At 39.9% G+C, this 18,727-nt stretch overlaps 1 protein-coding gene across 1 annotated transcript in view; it reads left to right on the top strand.

Moving 5' to 3' along the window:
- Positions 1 to 5,326: 5,326 nt before the first annotated feature.
- The window catches only part of CAMK4 (calcium/calmodulin dependent protein kinase IV), a 197,805-nt gene continuing 184,404 nt past the window's right edge, over positions 5,327 to 18,727 (top strand). Inside the window, exon 1 of the mRNA XM_074857311.1 lies at positions 5,327 to 5,598. Within this exon, the coding sequence (XP_074713412.1) occupies positions 5,417 to 5,598 (182 nt within the window). The 5' untranslated portion in view covers positions 5,327 to 5,416. The remainder of the gene's footprint in view (positions 5,599 to 18,727) is intronic.

The raw sequence follows: 18,727 nt of genomic DNA, 5'->3' as shown, positions 1-18,727 counted from the left end.
ATTCCTTGATGTTTGCTTTGACACGGGACAAAATACAAATTGCAGGAATTAGAAAAAAAAAAAAAGTTTTTTAAAATATGGTTTCCTAGTTCTTCAATTCATTGCATATCCACCCAAGCTGCTAATGCTCCCATGCCTAAATCTCCTAACCTTCCTCTAAAATGACAGATTTACTACTGAATTGAGGTTGGACTTCAGCCTACCCTGTGAAAGTGAGTTTGCTTCATACAAATCACTATTTCTCACTGCAAACTGCTAACTTTGCCTTCCTCTTACAGTTTTTCTATAATTTACTGTATGTAGATGCCTTTTTCCAAACCAAAACAATAACAAAATTGTCTTTTCCTTCTTGAAAGGGAAAGAAACAATATTAAACATTGCCAACTTTTTATTTTAAGACTGCTTGGCTATAAATAGGACTCTTCATGTCTGTTTTCATAATATTTTCTGTGTTTTCAACTTTCTATATGGCTGGCATCATCTTAACCCTGGCAGAAAGTTTGTATTCTTACATGTACATTTTAGAGTTCACTTCATGGGTTTTTTTGGGGGGGTGGGGCAAGGACGGGGTTCTTTTTGCACCACCCTGTGATGGAGTGAGTTTAAACTGCATAATAGCAGGAGAGAGGAAGGGGGGGGGGGGGGGGAAGAAATCAAAAAAAAAGAGTTCTGCATTAGAAACAAGGAAGCATTTTATCCTAGAGAAATTTCTTGACCTGCTAATAATGGCAGAGGACCTCCAGCTGGATTTTGTTTGAGTAGGGATTAGAGACACAGAAGTAACTAAGTGGGCTTCACTGAGGAAGGGCTATGTGTAACTTCTGTGGGTCCTACTAGGTGACTTTTGGTTTGTGAAGCCTATCTTCAAGGAATTAGTTTATTTGGATTTAATGACTCATGTTGGCTTGTGGATCAGCTTTATTTTCTTTAGTGAACCAAAAGGTGCTGTTTGATCCTGCAAAATGAAAGAGAATGCTTCAAGTATACTTCTACATTCTAGAAATCAAAGGATCGATTGAATTGCTTGAAGAGGGACAGGAAAGATAAGTGCTGTGACTATGTTGCAAAAATAACTGTTCTGTGTGTCCTCCTACAATGACTATAAAATGACCCTATTGATACCTGGGGCTCATATAATGTGATTCAGAGATGGCTGAATCACGTAGTTTTCTAATAGTTCATCTTTGGGAAATCACTTTTTTTATGCCCACTTACATGTTTGTTTTTTCCAGACACTGGAAAAAAATGGTCTTGACTTCAAAACATATGAGTAGCAATCGAGGGAAAAGGGTATGTTGCTACTGTTACCCCTGTTGACGCTCTACAAAGGATCTCCGTTACTCTCCTTTGTTTTCCTGTACAAACACATCTCCGCACTACCACCACTCTTCTGCTGGCCTCTCCCTGCAGTGTTCGTTCTTACCTGATTTAATCTCTTCACATACAAGCTGATGAAAGAGTCCGTCTTTATCCAGCACCTTTATACATCATTAGGTAGGCTTAGATTTACATATAAAACAGCATGAAAATGTCAAGTTAAGAGACTGTGATGAACTTGTTTGATACCAGTCATAAGGTTTCCTCTACATAAATAAAAATACAAAACAGCAGAAGGTTTTGGCATCCTTACTGACGGGCATTCAATGGAAGTTTGCATAGTCATCCAGAGGTACTGGAACTTGAGTGCAAGACAAATGTTGCAGAAAATAAAATGTAATGCAAGATTTTGTATTCATCAGGGAAGATCAGTGACAGGTAAGGGAAGAGAAAGCTTTCGGGATTTTTCCCTGATCTGAACTTCTTTGACTTATATGTGACATGATTTGAGTAACTTCAGTTTCAGAAGACCTAACTCACATTACACATATAGGAAATAAGCATCAGATCTAGCATGGGTGCAAATGTGGAATCCAGACTGGATTGTCTATGCAGAGAGGGAAGCTCTAGTATCTACAAACTATTTTGAGAGAAAGTTCCTTAATGAGGATGGTATCTGACAGTTTGGTTCTTATAGATGACACTACCTTTCCTAATACAGGTGTGGACACCTTATACCTTCAATAATAAGCTGCATTATTTTGTTTTTTAAAATAGCAGTACAGGACAAATGAATAGTTTTTATTTAAGTATCTTGTACATATATGCTGCAGTTTGTCCAGAAAGAAATATTAGCCTAAGCTGGCAATGGACTACCATGCTACTCTTTCAAATGATGCCCACAAACTGGGAATGACTTATTCAAAACTCTGGACAGAATTTGCTTGTTCTCAAGTTTCTACCCAAGGTCTAGCTGCTAGAATTGTATGAAAATTTCAGAAGTCAAGAATAAAAGGTTCTTATCCAGTACGTACTTTTTAAGTTAACCTGCTTATACCTGATGCAGTGATGTCTATACAAAAGGACAAGAGCATTCACAAAACAGAACCACAGCAACTAGGAGGGCAAAAAGATTACCGATCCCACCTCTGCCAACACACCAGATTAACTTCCTGCTTCTGGTTTAAATTTATGGGTGGTAGGAGAGGGGCAGAGGTTGGACATCTCTTGCATGTATTTTTTGTTCATAAAAACTGCCTCCTCTGCAAAAGATGCATCCGTCCTTGACCTGCCATTTTCCTCTGAATTTGTAACCTGGGTTTGTTGGCAGGAAAATCTTGATATTTGTAGCTCTATAATAAAATGTCGCACATAGTATGTCATGAAAACATAAATGAAGTTTTATCTGTGGTTTAGTTTCATGTCCAATAATAGCAGTGCAAATTTCACATTGTTAACATAGATCTGATAGGAGTGGAGCACCACACATTTGAAATGCTGTCTGTAGTTCCCTGGAGACTGAGAGAGGTATTCATGTGCTGGTTATACGCAGTGTGCAACCTGAAGACTTTCTTTAATTCCATATGAACATATTTGGATACTGTTATTTTAATTTTTTAAGGAAGTGGAGGTCCTGGAGGATAAGGTCCAGTCAGTTTTCAAGTACTAGGTTGTCAGCATGGTGTGATCCAGATCACTTTGAGATAGAGTTTTAAGGAAAGTCAAATGTCTTTCAGATAGGTAGCCCAGTACAAAAAAAAATCCCCTGGTGCTATGTCATTTGGCAAGGAGTTCATGGTAAGCATGTTTAGATCATCTGAGATGTGAATTAGATTGCAGGTACCTGGATAAACATAATCTTACTAAAATAATTGTTAGAAAAATGCCGCCACAACAGAAATATATATGTCCTTTGGGTTACAGAATGTGTTAGGTATTTGACTAAACAAAAATAAGATGTGGAATACCACTGCCTTTTAAGTGTGCTGATTGGCCATCTTGTGTGCGTGTGTGATTTTCATCATCCGTGACCATTTCTTCTCCCAGGAGGTGCTGTCAGAAAAAGTCATGACCTAGCAACGAAAGCTTTATGAAGAAAAGTTCCACACTGACCAGCAGAGACAGAGCAAGCTGGGGAGTTGAGAAGGGACAGGAGCAACACTGAAAAGGCTACTTGTCTGCTGCTCTGGTGCTGATCGCAGCCCTGTTACAGTAGGTGCTCTGGGCACAAAGTTCATCTCAAAGGAAGTTTGGAGCTTTTGTCAAACTGGCTTGCATAGAACTTTGTTTGCAAAATAGGGCTTTGGGTTACTTTTTCCTGACTTTCAAATATGGATTTGAAAATGATAACATCTCAAATCATGATGGGGATCTACATTTTAATTTTATAACAGCAAAAAGTAAAATTGAGAGGAAACGGCATTATCTCTCTTTTATCTACCACATTTATCTCTTTCATCCTTTCCTACCATTAACAAAGACCAGGTTAGCAGATATTTCTTCTATTATTTGGCTAAACAGAGAGAAGCATTTCCTTTTTTAAGTTTTTGAGAAATTAAGAGATTCAGAGGTAAGATTATTTGTCCCCGCCGGGTACTGTAAAGAAGCTAGGGAACAGCAAGAGACAGACTCGTTTATGGGGGGGGGAAGAAAACATCTTGGAAAACATTAATACACCTGAATTAACAAAACACTGAACAGGATACTGTGCTTTATCTGAAGAATGAATACAACGTTTAAAAACAGGCTAGTGGATTGTGTTTGATTATTACAGGGCAATACTTCTGTGTCTTCTGCTGCACATGGTCCATTTTACCTCCTGCCTGTGCTTGCATGACAGTATGAGTGGGTGTAATAGCATGGAGAGGATGTGAGTAGGATTGATCTGGCATGCTATGCATGCGAGGCACACACAACTGCTGCTGTTTTATTTCACCACTACACCAACAGAAACTGCCCTTATATAGACACTTCTGGCTAAGGTTTTTACAGTCAGGGATACAATATATTTTATTGTAATTGCATGCATTTCATAACCTGCAGATTTCATAACCTGTTAAGACTGGCATTGCAGCATGGCAGTTTTATTTCTTTATGGGTTTTAGTTCTGTGGTGGAAAGGGAAGCTGTATTTTTTTTATTTTTGCAGTCATGTTTGAGCATTTGTCAGGCTCTTTCCCACCACTATTTGTCTTGTTCAGTCTCTGCCTCCACATCCTCCTCCCCAAACTCATAGTAAACGCCGAGAAAGAAAGCCTGAACTCCTGTGTTGCACCCTGATAACGGATCCCAGATCTGGAACTGGCAAAACGGTGCACCATAACGGGGGGTGCCCACCCCGCTACGGGTTCGCATCCTTCCCAGCCGCACCGCCGGCCGGTCCAGCTTGGGCCTCCCGACCCCGGCAAAAACCGCAGTGGTCCTTCCATATCGGGATGACATTTCTCCCTTCGTGAAGTTTTCCCCCCGTGGAACTCGGTCCCGCCGTTCACGGCGTTGCGGGCGGCTGCGCTCCCGGTGACAGCTTGTGCCAGGATGCCTTTCGTGAACTCGCAGGGCGCCCGCCGTCCCGGGCCAGCCCCGGGGCTCGCTGCATGCCGGCGCGGAGCATCCGCGGGCCCAGGGCAGCCGGCTGTCGGCCGCACTCGGCTCGGCAGGGGCCGGGGGCGGTGCGACCCCCGCCCGGGGCGGTTCCCTGCGCTGCGGCGGCCGTCGCCGTGCCCGCCCCCCCGCTCCGCCCCGACGGCAGCTCCGGGCCCGCCCAGTCAGAGGCGACCCCACCGCCCCTCAGGGCTGGGGGGAGCCGCCGCCGCCGCTTCAGCCCGGCCCGGCGCGGCGGTGGGGGGAGGAGGAGGAGGAGGACGGGAGAGAGAGAGAGAGAGAGAGAGAAAGAGGGGGGGGGGGGGGGAGAGGAAGGGAGGGAGGGAAGGAAGGAAGGAAGGAGAGAGGGAGGGAGGGAGGAAGGGAGGGAGAGAGGGGAGGGGAGGGGAGGGGAGGGGAGGTGAGGTGAGGTGAGGTGCTGCGCTGCCGCCAGCTGCCTTGTCGCTCTGCTTTCTGCAGCCCGTGCGGAGGAGGGGGCAGCCCTCGGCAGGCGTCCCGGCATGCTGAAAGTCACCATGCCCTCCTCCTCCTCCTCCTCCTCATCCTCCTCCTCCTCCTCCTCCTCCTCCTCCGGCTCCTCGGCCGCCAGCTGTCCCGGGTCCGCCGCGCCCGACTACTGGATCGACGGCTCCAACAAGGACACCCTGGCCCACTACTTCGAGCTGGAGTCCGAGCTGGGACGGTGAGGCGGCGCCGGGCCAGGGCGGGCCGGGCCGGGGCGGCCGCGGGGCGCGGGGCGCGGCCGTTGCGGCGCCTCCCCGGCCGGAGCGGCCGTTCCGGGGTTGCTGGGATCTCCTGTGCCCGCCGGCACTGCGTCGCTGTGGCGAGAGCGGCAAAACTTTGGTCTGTGTGAGCAGGAGAGCGTGTTGGCTTTCACGGGATATAGGCTTTCGAAGGAAAATTACACCTCCCGGGAGCCAAACTGTGCAAATACCCAAAAGAAACGAGTGATTTTCACGAGAAGGCATCAGTCCGTTTCGGTGAATGCTGGTCTACATGAGCAGCTTTACATCAGTCAGGTTACCTGTCTACTTGCAGATGCTAGACCTAGTACTGTATCAGTTGAATGGTAGGCATCACTTCGAGAGCACTAAAATGCCAGTTTATTTGCAGCCTCACTTTATACGAGTCCTTTTATCATTATCACCGTTACCAGCACTTCAGACCTTGCACTGACAAAACTCCTACCCGAGACAGGAGTCCGTGAATGGGCCTCTGCAAACAGAGTCTGTTCACTGGAGTGTCGTGCAGACAAGTGAGCTGGTACGTGTTCATTGATGAATTCTGCCCTACTGCTCTGATGCTTCTACCTGGCAACTTGAAGGTCTCAAGTGTTCAGTTTTTTTAAAAACTGAAGTCCATTGTACAATGCTGTTGCCTTATCTAATGTGTGATTTTTGCTCTCTAAATACAGTCATTGGTTCATGTTGAATTTGTGGGTAGAAAATAACATGTAGAAAAAAAAAAGCAGCAAAAAATTACAGCTTTCCTAGGGGTTTACGGTAGATGGCTTAAATCTGTAAGTCCATAGGTAACAAATAGCAATTGTTAATTTTGCAGATGATAGAGTATTAAAATCCTGGAGGACTGTGGGAAATTTGCAGGTAATAACATGGTTGCTTTGGTACAGTAGGGGCATGCAATGAAAGTTATTGCTACAAAGCATACCTGTGCTTGCTGTACTGTAACTGATAGGGGCAGGAAAGACTGTAGAAATACAATATAGTATCATTCTTGGCTTGCTGGCTAGGTCTTAAGCATCTGCTGCTACCTTTTTGCCACTACTGCTACTCATGCTAGCTAGATTTAAATAGTCATAGGTTTATGTATACTTACCACATTTATACTTGACTTTACTGTACACCTATGCAGAAACATAAAAATGTAAAGCAGGAAATATTGTTGTGTCAGTTTTGTGATAAGAATTGACCAAAAAAAGAAAGGTGTGTACTGCTGAATAACAGCAGTTGATTCTAACTCTGTCACCTGGATTAATACTGTTTTGTGTGGTCTGTTTAGAATCCTTTCAATGTGCGTGATAGTGACTGTGGGCTTTGTTTAAGAATAGTCTGTACTGGTGATACATCATGGGTTTATTGTGTAGCTTGGGAAGGGATTTTAAAATGTGAACTCTCCTGTCTGAGGAAGGAAGAGTTAATGAAAGCTGAGGTGCAGTGGGTTTTTCTACCTTACAAGGTGAGACAGTAGATTCTGAAACCCTAAAAAAAGGTTTGAGTAAGGAAGATAACCGCACCCAACTAGTGGAGAGATGCGAGCCACTAAGTCTGCTCTGTTGTTGGACGGAACTAGCAAATAAGATTTAAAACAAAAGCGGAAAGAAAACAGGAGATAAGAACTATCTTAATCAAAGACCATGATGTGGGGAAGAGAGAGAGAACAACTTGGAGTGGTACATGCTCCAAGGGAAAATTGCATTAATGGGTATGGCAGTGAGATCTCGGTCCTTAGGTCCCAAGGCTAGCTTTGAGATCCTTTGAGAGCCAGCATCCAGAATGCTGATGCTTCTCTCAGACACCTTCTGATAGCTTATGTGTATCTTAGCAAATCTATAAGGGAGATCAAACAATCCCTCTTGGTTCCTAAATGTAATATAGAAGTGTACTGTTTTCTCTTGGTAACCTTGTCTTCAACCTTTTAATTTCGGAGATGATTTTGAGTATGTCTACAAAACAGTATTCATTGCTTAGGTTAGTGGTGGTGAAAATATATCAGGTGATATGGGTATGTGATCCCTTTAGATGCAATAAATCAAAATAATATGCTAAAATAACCAACAGGAGACATTATCCTAAAATATCTTTAACAAATACGGGGATTGTAAGATGTCTTTTGTCAGACTGCAAAGAACTCCATTTGGACAGCTGTTGCCAAGTATGGGAGTTCCCCTTTGGAAGGAGTACCTTTTCTGCAAAGTATGTCTGGCAAATCCCTAAGCCATCATGCCAATTCTTGCTTATATGATCAACTAAGGAGTCATGGGAGAGGAGAGGGAAGATACTGCTAGCAAGAAAAATAATAAATGCCTAAAAGCTTGGGTAAGAGTAAACAGTCGTCTTTCAACAGTGGAGTTCCACAGGGATCGGATCAGGTGTCTGTGCTGCTCAACATGCTCATAAAGAAAGGGGTTGAATAGTGGTATTTGCTGGTCTTACTAAATTATTGAGGGTTATAAAGAGAGCATTGCCTATGAAGAATTGCAGAAAGACCTTATTGGACTGATAGAGTATTTAAATGGTGGATGAAATTCAGTTTAGATAAATAAAATGGGGGTGGAAGAGAAACCATTTGCTTGTTTTATTTCCCTAGTAAATTCTATAGCAAGATTAAGACAGAGATCACTGGGGACATGTGTGGCATGGATAGAACACCTGGTTAGAGATGCTTGTTTGCAGGTTTTTTTTGATGCAAGCTCTGCAGGGCATCTGACAAAGTTAGCAGGTCAAAAATGAACCACAGGAAGTAACACCATTTCAGTGCAGTGTGTAGTTAAGTGGTGGAAGTCCTGGCCACTAGATACTATGGATGCTAAAAGCTTACATGGGTTTAATGGCCAACTAGTCAAGTTTACATTCAGGAAATCCATTAAGACTGATTAAACATGAAGATAATAACTATTGAACTATAAATTGTTTGTTATGAGAATAATCTTTGACAGTATTGAGATAGGTTTGCTCTATTCTTATATTCTTCCTGAGGCATCTGTGTTTGGCCAGTGTTAGAGACAATATTCTGGGCTGGACATGCTTTTATTCTGACACAGGACAGCTATCTTTATGTTCTTCTGAATTCCTGTCTAGTTCACCTTCCTTTTAGTCCATTTCTGACAAGTGGGCTTTGTGTGTACCACGTACCTGGAGTTCAAAATGCTGTAAAGATGAAATTTTGGTCTTTGTTTTACAAAGAGTATCCATTCCTTCTCTAAAGGTTGCAACACTGGTCAGTTGTGGACATTGGAATTTTGTTCTGAATGTATTTCATCTAAAAGCATGTTTTCCACACTCCCTTGGACAAAGATTTTAATAATTTTATGTTCTAAACTTATATATTCCTTAAAGGCTAAGGCCTTTTGGTAGCCTTACATAACATGGATCTTTTGGTACAGAGTCTCTGAATTAGGTATTAGTCTAAAAATGTTATTTGAGTGAAGAGGAGATACAGTAACAATTTTTTTGATAATCAGCAATATTACAAAAAAGGAATTTATCTTTGTTAGAATTTTAGTTATGGAATTTTACTTAGCATGCACTCTCTTGACTAACTGTGCCAAACTACATAACCATTTGAGTTGAAACTATCTAATGTTGTTACTGGAGGCATATTGCAGATCTATTAAATGGTCAAGAGCATCTGGATGTACTTCCAACCAAATCCTTAGGGCTTTCTTTCAGTTTCAAAGGTTAAATAAAATAAAAATAATTAAAACAAACAAGTTACAGGCATTTTTCTTTGTGTAAATCAGGATCTTCCAAGGTTACCTTTTCCTTCATGGGCAGTCTTTCAATTGTGTGATCCTTGCTGAGGACCTGAAACTGAAAGGGGCTCATAACTTGCAGTTTACCTTGAATTGACAGTGTGAGCTGAATCATAGGTGGTTTCTGCCCTGAAGTTCTTAGCACAGAGTTTAAATTCAGTGTGTGGTTGGAACTCAAGATTTCAGTGTGCAGAATGATGTCTTACTCTGTCAATCCTATTTATGAGTGCTGTCATAGCATCTACTTTCGTAATGGCAGTAATAGATGAAATCAGGTAACTCCTTTGTCTAAGCATCATTTTATAGAAATGGATTGTTTTTGCACTTGATGCTTTGAAGTTCAAACAGTTTTTGCTTTGAAAGTATGCCAATTATTTTCCCTTCCATTACTTAATTAAAAAAAAAAAAAAAGGGCCTTTTTTCTGTTAATCTCAAGAGTCATTTGTTATACAGACTGTTTGCCATGTTTATTTTGAAAATCACTTGCTCATTTTGCTTTGGGGTGTATTTAAAGTAGGTTAGTCTCTTCTTCAGTTACACTTTTGCTTACTTGCTTGTGACTTTCCATACTGGACCTGAGGATTTTCCAAAGCGATACAGGCATGCTGCTGACACCACATGGTGCTAGCTGTCTGAATGTGAGCATGGACCAGCTGAACCAGGATGGGAATTATCTTTGAGCAGAAATTGCCTGTGTAGATTTGCCTATCCTCCAGGTCACACCCTGCCATGAACTGCAAGTTGTTACTCTCACACCTTCAGGCAAGCAGCAAGCGTTTTCATGCAGGCAGTTCCTGCTGAGAGGGAAGGTTGTTGAAGGGTTGGGTCTGAGGCCTGCTTTGGGACTGTTTTTGTATGTATGTAGGACCTTGCTTTGAGGTAGAAAGATAGGAGATACAGAGGGCATGATGTCCTTTTCGTGCTGGCTAAGGTGGCAGGTAGATGTGGACAATGGTTGTCTTGCATTCATTGCACCAACCAGCACAGCCCTAGTTGAAGATTTTCACTTCCTTTTTCTCTTGAAGGGGTTCTGTCCACCTCGTCTTTCCCCTTGAAAAATGTCCTAAGCAGGCTCTTCTATGGTGAACATACGCTTTGCTTCTTCTACTGAAGCCATGCTGTTGTGGAGGAGACAGTCCAATGCTAAATTGGCCAGAAAGAGGATGTGAGATTTTTGTTAAGCAAGACGCTGGTCTAAGAGGGGGGCACTCAGTCCCTATCAAGATGCATGTTGATCTACAGACAGTCATAAATAAATATCAATACCAAGCAGCAAATGTTTTCTGTGGAAGCTCTATAGCTTCTTAACCCAGTGTTCTGAATGAAATTCCTCACTTGGGTACCAGGAACCAGAACTTGCAATGTATAGCCTGGGTTTTGACAACTAAAATTCTTTACTTGGTGCAGGGAGAGTATTTTCTTCAGTTTTGTCTGGTTCAGTTCAACAACTGCTTGATTCAGAATAGTGGGTGCTGAAAAAGCAAGAAAATAAAATTTCCTCTACCATTCTGAAAATAAAAAACAATTGAGAGTAGACACCATTTCACTTGAGGCTCTCTAATCATGGAGAGAAATGGGCTCTTAGGGTAGATGTTCTGAACTTTTCCAGGGGAGATGTTATTGACTCTGTTGTCCAAATGCCTGTCTTAGGCACTAAATTACTTGCCTAAACATTATCTTGCTCTGCATGTTTCTTAGTTAGAAAAGAAGAAAGCTTTTTTTGAGTATTTGTGGGCACAGTTGACATTCCATTCTTGTTAGAAAATTAGTTTTAAGTTTTAAAGACAGCTGTTCAAATCCCTTTACAGTTGGGATTTATGGCAAAACCATTGTTTGACTGCAGTCAGGAGTTTTGCATTGAACTGCTAACTCAATATCTGCTTCACTAGGTCTCAGAAAGCAGATGATAAAATATGCATTTTTCACAATGGCTTATGTGTATATCTGATTCCTATTAATACTGCGGCATTGTTTCTGTCATGATGGAAAATAGATTTATTGATTCAATCATCTATGGACAGAGTGTTTAGCTGTCAACACTTGTGGACAGTCATGTCAGAGAAGCTAAGACTTTTGTAGCCACCTTCTTCCAGGAATATGTTAATGCTTGTTTCTGTGGAAGAAACTGCCCTGCTACCTCTGTAAATAAACAGATTACTTGGGTTTTAGTACAATCAGTAATATCTAAGTCATAACTGTATTATATAAAAAATAGTTTGAAACAGGCTTTTCTTCTTCTAAATATGAACTTCTGTAGACAACTGATAATGGTGATAATGATATTTACATGTTTCAAAATACAAAAGTACTGAGATTTTATTTGTAATGTTGTATTGCACCATTCCTATTTTTAAAAAGCAATTGGTGGGTGCATCTACACTGAAGTTTTAATTTGGATTGGGAGTGACTTTTGTGAAACAAATGTCCCAGTGATCCCCTCTGACTGCATTGCTTTTCATCAAAGGGGTGTTCTTGGAGTGCACAGAGCAGACTGGATGTAGCTGAACCAGAAGATACACTTCAGGAGCACTTAATCCACTGTAACCTTTTGTGAACAAACAGTTCACAGGACCAGATCAGGGCTCATCTGACTCAAAACCTGCAAGAAGTTTGTGTGTTGATATCAGCACATTGCCTCCATCTGTAACACTGGTGTGCTCCAACCTCACTGCACTACTTGCTAGTACATACCTGGAGTATATGTCCTAGTGATACTGTATTTGAATCTAACTGTACTTAAGCTGTGAGTTGATTAATGGGATGCTTGTGATATCATGCATTCAACAAATGCACAGGTCAATGTCTGTCTGCTCAAGTTTTAATTAACTTGGAAGCTAAAGGGAATATATGTTATAGAAATCAAAATTCAGTACTTAGAATGGTCAGTGAAAGAGTAGTTAGTTGTTGCAGAGTATTGCATTATCTCTGTAATCTTACTAGTTTGTGTACTCAATGTACTGTTCTGTCAATAAATTGAGTCATTACCTTTTTCCTATAAAAGGAGTACTGGAGCAGTTTTGAATAGCTGGAATGAATAGGCGATCATTCTGTGTAATTTTCACAGCTTTCTTGTAGTTGAAAAAAGAGCTATTAATAATGGAAAATTATATAGAGAATTATTTCTTTATTTTCAAGTTATTTCTTGTCAGCCATTATGCATTTTTGTAATTCGCTTTGATTATCTTTTTTAATTAAAAAAATTATATTTCTAATGGAGAAAATTAGTAGCTCTTGAAGTAAGTATCTTAAGAATACTGAAAAAGTTTTTTGCACCTAGAGCTTTTAGGAGTTGAAAGCAATGGTATCATTTGTGTTAATACAAGAATTGTCATACTTGAAAAACATTGCAGTAGTCTGCAAGAGGTCAGGTATAATAAAGTTGTTCTTTTAGGTTGTGACAGAGACAGTACATCTCAAATTGAATAAGTATTTTCAAGTTCAGTTGAAAACATTTCCCTAAGTGTGACTGTGTAATAAGCCTGTATGATTCTGGGTGGAGGGCAGGTAAATTTACTGAAGCCCAGTGGTACGAGAGGCAAGTATGTATTCATTCCACTGTGTCTTTAGGTGTGTGTCCAAGTGTGCATAGTATTGTGTAAGGGACACAGTTTCATAGGCAGAATTCTGCCAGTAACAGATGTCTAAGTGCTTGGTCACGTAGTAAGTAGCCACATTTGAAAAGACTGCCAATTATAAATGGTGGTCAGTGATAAAAATACTGTTTGCTGTAGTATGTGCCCCATCTGTGGAAGTCCAAGTACTTGCTAGAAAGGACTAGTATCCTCTTCAGGCACTCAGATCAAAAAAGTTTTACCTTCCTGAATACTGTCTGAAAAGGTCAATCAAGAAATAAAAAAAAATTGGTAATCCCCAGCCCTAGATTTGTTTAGAGTCCAACAAATGGAGCTGGCTTTCTCTCAGTAATCCCGAATGATTCTTCTGCTAGCCAGAAGGTTGGCCAGGCTTTGGGGAAGCGATCTTCTGATGCTGCACATTGTGTGGAATAAAGTGCAAAGATTTGAATATTATTTTCATCTATATATGTACAATACATATGAACCATTAGCAGGAGTTAAGATTGCATAAAAAGAAAGAACAGGTACCCCCTTGTGCTTTTAAAATGAAGCAGAATTTAAACATTTAAACTTGCATATTTGCTGTTGAATTCTTCATTTAGGCATTCTTACCATGCTTCCTCTCTTCACGTTAAGCAGACCTTTATTATCTGAACAACCACTAATTTCACAAGGGGATATTATTTTTATGTACCATGATGCTCATTCTGAGAAAGGGTAACCAAATGTTTTGTGTGTTTCCAAATGGTGATGTTGCTTTTGGTTCTTGGTTTGTCTCATGCCTTTTTCAATATTTATGGTTTCCCTATCTCCTCCCTTTTAAAAAAAACATGGGTAAGAATGGCAGCTTTTACAACCAGTCATTGATACTTTGGAAATACTCTTATATTTGTTGTTAGTTCATTTGGCCTTGCATTGTCAGTGTCCTCAGCCAGTCAGTAATCTCACCAGAAAATGCATTTTAACTTGTTGGTTACTGTTCTTAAAAACTAAACTCATCTCTAATTTAAGAGGAATGTGTTTTTTAAATCTTTGTTCTTTGAAGTCTGAGCTAGAAGCTCTGTGAAATCTGAGGCAGCAAATCATTAAGAATTTAATTTAGGAATTTTTGTGTTGTTTTCTCATTGTCACCTTTGACTTACTTTCATATCTCAGCATTAAGAAAGGTCTGTCAGAGTGACTTGTCTTTTGACAAAAGTGCACAGGATGTTTTCTCAGCCTCTACCTGGGTTAGCTTTTCAACCTTTAGAAACTCATCCAAACAAGGCAAGAAAAGCATACTTTTTCCTTGTTCTGTTCCAAGACTGCAGTTCATTGCCTGGGATGCTTTCGCACCTCTCTCTGACCTAGGAAATAAGATCTGTTTCAGAAGATAAATGGATGTTTTGCTGTGATGGGGTTAGTAGGAAAGGTTCTGCTCAGAATGGTATCTCAGCTGGCAGTGTGCTTTGGAACAGCCCAAACGTACTGTAACTTCTCAGGATTATATGATTTAAGGACAGATTGACATTTCCCTTGAGTTTACTAGAGTGTGTAGGAAGGTTGTCGTCTTACACATGGAAGCCTTTTGTTTTTTTTCCTTGTTAGCTTTGCTTTTTTTTAAAAGATCTGTTAGTGTGATGCAATGGGGAAGATCACTGAGAATGAGATATCCAAGACCATTTTCAGGCGTGGGTTTTTGATCAACATGTGCATTATATATGCTCAATTTCTTAGACTACATAATGTTTAAAACAGAAAGGTGGAGTAGTGGTGATACAATACTATACCAGTACACACTGCAAATGTATCTTTTAGTTATAGAATGACTGCAAAAATGGTGGTGTTACTGTCATAGGTTACTATCAGTAACTATTGGGGGCCATCAGTAATTGCATCTGTTGCCCTGACGACAGACTGCTGAGGTGTTGTTGCTTTCCTTGTAAAGTAATTCTAAGTTAGGAGACCTTGCAACTATATAACTTTGAAAGGGATCATTCAATCTGTAGCAACTGAAGTTTTTGTCGTTTTGAATTTCATCTGAAGGGGATAACAGGAGAGAAATTATTTGGCATGAACCACCAAATTACATGGTCAGAACTGTATGCTAATTCTGACACAAGTGAAGTAATCACATGAACAACATAATACTGTAGTTTATAAGTTGACCTCTTTTCACATATGTGGTTATCTTTGCTAGAACTCAAGAACTGTAAAATAAAAGGAAAATGGGAACCCATTTGAGGAAAAAAAACCTATAAAACATGCCGCCCTTTGACAGTTTACTGTTTATTTATCATGACTTTTGGGGGAGGATAAAGCAGTGGTAAAAGCAAATCCAAGATTTTTAATGCGCAGCCTCAAAACCAACAACATTAACATTTAAGCCCTTCAGCAAATGTATACTCCAATGCATACCTCGCTGTGAGCATCCATATGCCACAGATAAGATGCCAGAACTGCAACTTTACCTCAGAACTGATGTCATCTCCATAGTCCTTTTCCCCAAACTCTCCTCACTAGAAATATGTGATGCATCTCTCCTCTGGTCTCTCTCCAGACATCATGAAAAAAAGCAGTTGCTTGGGTTTAAGGAAGAGGCATCATTCTAAAACAGGGTTCCCCCCCCCCCCCCCCCCCCCCCCCCAGTAATTTTTCCTTCTTGCATGTATTCATATTTTCTTCTCAATTCAGGTCATCACAGACACACCAATATTGTTACTTATTTTCAGTCTTTTGATCTTTAAAGCATATCCATGTCTGGCATATCCATGTCTGTCAAGTTTACTGCCTTTGGGAACTGATACTGCATCTTAAAATACTTGATTGGTTGTGGTTTTATTCATGAAGATGACCCTCACTGCTCCACAGACTTTAGGAGAAATGAGTACTGCATAAACAAAAATGTTCTACAAATGTCTTGATTGTATGTTTTCTAATGAGTCAGCATAGCATCATGTGACTAAGGAGGGGTCAGTCAATCAGATCAGTCACCACAAATTGTAAATTGCTTGTTGACATTTGTTCATTTGTTAAAAAACTCAAACACTGACATTAGTAGATAACAAATTCATGTAAAGAAGTTGTGATTAGCACAGAAATGAAGTGCACAAATTCCAGTTTAATCTAAATAAATTACTTTCAATGAACAATTTTGCACTCATAAATGAATGGAAATAAAAAAATGTGCAAGATCTTAATGAATATCCATGGAATAAGAAGTCTGGTATTAAAGTATTTCTGAAATAATACTCATATTAATTTTTCTTTAAATAATCCTTGTTAATGGAGGCATGCTGCCAGTACCAAAGAATGTGCCATGTAACTTTATTTTGTGTTTAGATGTAAAAAAAATTTAATACTCTGTTGAAAGGAGTGGACTTTAATACCCCTTCTGTGGAACACTGACCAGAAATTGTGCAACTTTCAGTTGATAATTAGACCTTCTAGCTTTTATAGTTTATAGTTTATAATAGTTTATATTATTTGGAGATTAGTTGTTTGAATTTTATTCAAACTTGAGAAAGTACCTCTCCCAGATTCTCTATATATGCAAGATGGTGTTTGCTGTTTCTGATTTATTATGATTCTGATCTGTATCATCAGTAAGTTCACAGATGACACCAAGTTAAGCGGGAGTGTCGATCTGCATGAGGATAGGGAGGCTCTACAGAGAGACTTGGATAGGTTGGATCGGTGGGCCAATGTCAACGGGATGAGCTTCAACAAGGCCATAGGGGCAGCAAGTGATCCATCTCTCTACATTTTCTTCAAATCTTCATGATGTTCTGCCTGATTAGCTTAGTAAGATTAAAAAAGGAAGGGCTGAAAAGTTGATTCTGTTATGGGAAGAAACACTTTATGGTGTAGATATTGATGATCATTTAGGAAATTACTAATTTTCTTCAGTGACTTTAGGTTTCAGGTGATCAGATGAAGAAACATAATAAAAGTGGGTGTTCTTCTCCCCTCCCCCCCAGCACTTTTTTTTTTTTTTCATTCTTTGCAGCCCGATGGAAGCTGCAAATGCTTACAGAGCACACTACTCATTATATACCTGTCTGTTAGTTAACCAACAGGGGTTTAACTTGAGTTGAAAGAGGAAGCCAGGTCTAGTCTTAACAAAATACTGTTAGAACAGCAAGTAACTGGTCATACTGGAGCAACACTTCTGACACTAAAAAGGCAATAATAAATGAATTTTGTTTGCTGCAGAGGAAAGGAAGGCCAGTAAATTTATTGCATCTGATTCTCCCTTTACAGCAATTTAATTCGATAATATGTTAACTGCAAACAAGAACAGAATTTGAACTGGCAATTAAAATCAATAATTGATGAATGCTAGGTAAGATCAGTAATCAACTGGCAGATTGGGTCAATGTGTAATGGAAAATCTGCAATGAAGGAGGTAGCCTAAAATTCACTGTCATGTTTTCTGCTCTGACTCTCATAGAGATTAAACTCATCTCCATAATACCTCCATAATAATTATGCAGGTAAATTATTTTTTGAATTTATATTCAAATCCCATCTCTATGCATAATTCATATCATAGGTGCTCAAAAGTAGGTGGAACAGGAATAAAACTGAGTGAAAAAGGCAGTTTTATTCATTACTGCAAAAACTTGCTCACAGAGTAGATTTGATTGGCAGTAGCTTCAAGAGAATACTCTTCTATTTTCAGAGAATCATTCCTTTCAAATGACAAAACAACCTTGGTCATCTTTTCCTCTGCCTTCTCCTCCTCCTCAGCACAACAGTATCTTTTTGACCATTTGAATCTTTAGCTTGTCTAGTTAATAAAGACAATAGCCCAAAGTGATTTCAGCAGGTGTGATCTATACTAGTGTATTTTTATTGTTCTTGCAACATTTATGTGTTAAAAAAACCAAAAATATTTTAACCTCTTCATGTTCTTTTTCTGCATGACCTTAGAAAAGACGAAACATTCTTTGTGATGGAAACATGATATTAGATGTATTTCCCTTGCAGATGACCATCTAAATTAGAGCTGGTAAAATTTAGTCTTTAAATAAGTAGCCCAGCAAATCTAATGTTCTTCCTCCTGTCAGTCCCTATTTTGTGAACTGGTTATATTTGCTATTTGTGAATGAATACAATAAATATTTACCAGATAGCCTGTTTAAATAGTTTGCCATGGTGCTTCTTACAAACCATGTGTTTTAACTTCATTGAATACCTAGTAAGGCCATTTTACTGTGTTTTGCCCTAGTCACAGCCGAGACAGAATAATAATGGTTAGCAAGATGATTTAGTCATCCGCAATGGCGTGTGGGCATTGGAAGACATTATTTCATGCCTGAGAGTCATGCCTGTTAGTTTGTTTTATCCACGTATTCATATCTTTACAATAGTTAATTGGCAGATTTCAAACTCCAGAATTTCCATCCCATGATAAATTTCAGTATTTCAGTATTTTGTTTTGAGTTAGGATGAGTAATTGAAGTATTGGCATGATGCGTATAAGGGACAGTTTCACATCATGGAATTTTTCAACAATTCAACAATTTCGAATTAAAATTTGCAAACACTTTCATATTTTACATTTTGTGTTAATTAAAGACATTTTTGAGTCAAAGTAACCAGATTGCAAGAACATTTATCTCTTGTACCGTGGTGCCTTATGAGAGTTTTGATGCAGGACCCTCTTTTAACTGTTTTCGCCTTCTGACTTCAGTTCCTCCTTGGGCTGTGTTTTACATGTTACACCGAAAGTGGTGCAGCTTTTGTATGATATATTTCCC

The sequence above is a fragment of the Strix uralensis genome, chromosome Z (genome assembly GCF_047716275.1).
Source record: "Strix uralensis isolate ZFMK-TIS-50842 chromosome Z, bStrUra1, whole genome shotgun sequence".
NCBI classification, from domain to species: Eukaryota; Metazoa; Chordata; class Aves; order Strigiformes; family Strigidae; genus Strix; species Strix uralensis.
Note: the sequence above shows the minus strand (reverse complement) of the source record. Positions and strands in the feature narration are given on the sequence as shown.